The 1,316-nt window shown below is 35.9% G+C and overlaps 1 protein-coding gene across 1 annotated transcript; it reads left to right on the top strand.

The window, feature by feature from the left end:
* Positions 1 to 273: 273 nt before the first annotated feature.
* LOC117861827 (two-component response regulator ORR12) lies at positions 274 to 1,082 on the top strand. The gene is made up of 5 exons (XM_034745359.1): positions 274 to 367; positions 481 to 527; positions 605 to 682; positions 836 to 906; positions 1,001 to 1,082. The coding sequence occupies exons 1-5, from the start codon at positions 274 to 276 to the stop codon at positions 1,080 to 1,082; spliced, it is 372 nt and encodes a 123-aa protein (XP_034601250.1).
* Positions 1,083 to 1,316: the final 234 nt, after the last annotated feature.

Raw genomic sequence — 1,316 nt, 5'->3', positions numbered from 1 at the left:
CATAAGGATAGCTGCAAACTCATTCTCTATCATAAAAGATATGACCAGTATAGCTTCAAGTTATAAATCTATATCTTAAGCATATATATTATAAAGCCACAAGTAACTATTTCTCTATCTTAAAGATGTCACTAGTACAGCCGTAAAGGGCTATATAAACAGGCCCATTCTAGGTTCACTCCCTCAAACAAAATTGCAGTATAAACAGTCCTATATCACATATTTGCAAGCTCTTCCCCAAAGGAAGGAAGCGGAAGTAGTGTTGAGAGTACCATGGCCACTGATGCCCCTCATGTGCTCGTAGTTGATGATTCCTTTATTGATCGTCTTGTTGCATCCCAACTCTTAAAGAACTGCAATGCTCGAGGTGCAATATGGTTGAAACCATCAACTGCATTATGAGCAATCTTCTTTGTGTTCATCTAAGTGCTTTGATGCCCAATATTTCTTATTTTGCTAAAGAGTATTATTATTTTGCAGTGACTATTATGGAGGGTCCAAATCAAGCCTTGGAGTTTCTAAATAGGGTATGTCAATAGTTTATATAGTTTATTTGGTTATAAACAATGTTTGACATGTTCTTCTATATAATCATCCTATATAGGAACATGATGTGAAGTTGATTGTGACTGATTATTGTATGCCTGGTATGACTGGGTATGATCTTCTAATGGAGGTGAAGGTAGAGTCCTTTCATATATAAAGAAACACTTCTAATTTTCATTGTGGCACATATAGTTTCATTTATCTATATTATGTTGAATTTTTTACTTTAGCATCTTTAAATATTTGGAGACCTTATTATTTACTAACAAAATTTGTTTATCTTGGTTAGGAATCACCTAAGCTGAAGCACATCCCTGTGGTGATCATGTCCTCTGACCACATCCCTGAGAGGATGAAAAAGTGAGTGGAGATTAGGAATATTAGGACATTGCATTAGATAGACAATTGTACCAATATGTACTCACTTTATATTATGCGCACCTTTTGTATGCAGGTGCTTGGATGCTGGGGCAAAGGAGTATGTCCTAAAGCCTCTTAATGTTGTTGACATGCCCCGCCTTCTAAGTTACACCTGATGAGCTGTCGAGGGCAACAAATAAAAAGGACTACAAGAACACCATATAGGGTTTTCTAGTCATTACTATTTAGATATGACCATGTGTGGTCTTCTTTTATGTTATCAGTTGTGTGTGTGATCCGATTCAACTTCTATCAGACTATGTTGTGGTTTTGAAGAACAATGTTTACCTTACATCCACATGATGTCTAGTCTCATATATAAGCTTAATCTCATGATGGATTTCATTATG

This window comes from Setaria viridis, chromosome 6 (assembly GCF_005286985.2).
Source record: "Setaria viridis chromosome 6, Setaria_viridis_v4.0, whole genome shotgun sequence".
In the NCBI taxonomy this organism is placed as follows: domain Eukaryota; kingdom Viridiplantae; phylum Streptophyta; class Magnoliopsida; order Poales; family Poaceae; genus Setaria; species Setaria viridis.
Note: the sequence above shows the minus strand (reverse complement) of the source record. Positions and strands in the feature narration are given on the sequence as shown.

Excerpts from the sequence above, each read along its gene's own strand:
- LOC117861827 (XM_034745359.1), top strand. The coding sequence starts at position 274 with ATGGCCACTGATGCCCCTCATGTGCTCGTAGTTGATGATTCCTTTATT. Across the intron at positions 528-604 it reads CCTTGGAGTTTCTAAATAGG|GAACATGATGTGAAGTTGAT; the intron begins GTATGTCAATAG and ends CATCCTATATAG. Across the intron at positions 907-1,000 it reads ATCCCTGAGAGGATGAAAAA|GTGCTTGGATGCTGGGGCAA; the intron begins GTGAGTGGAGAT and ends TTTTGTATGCAG.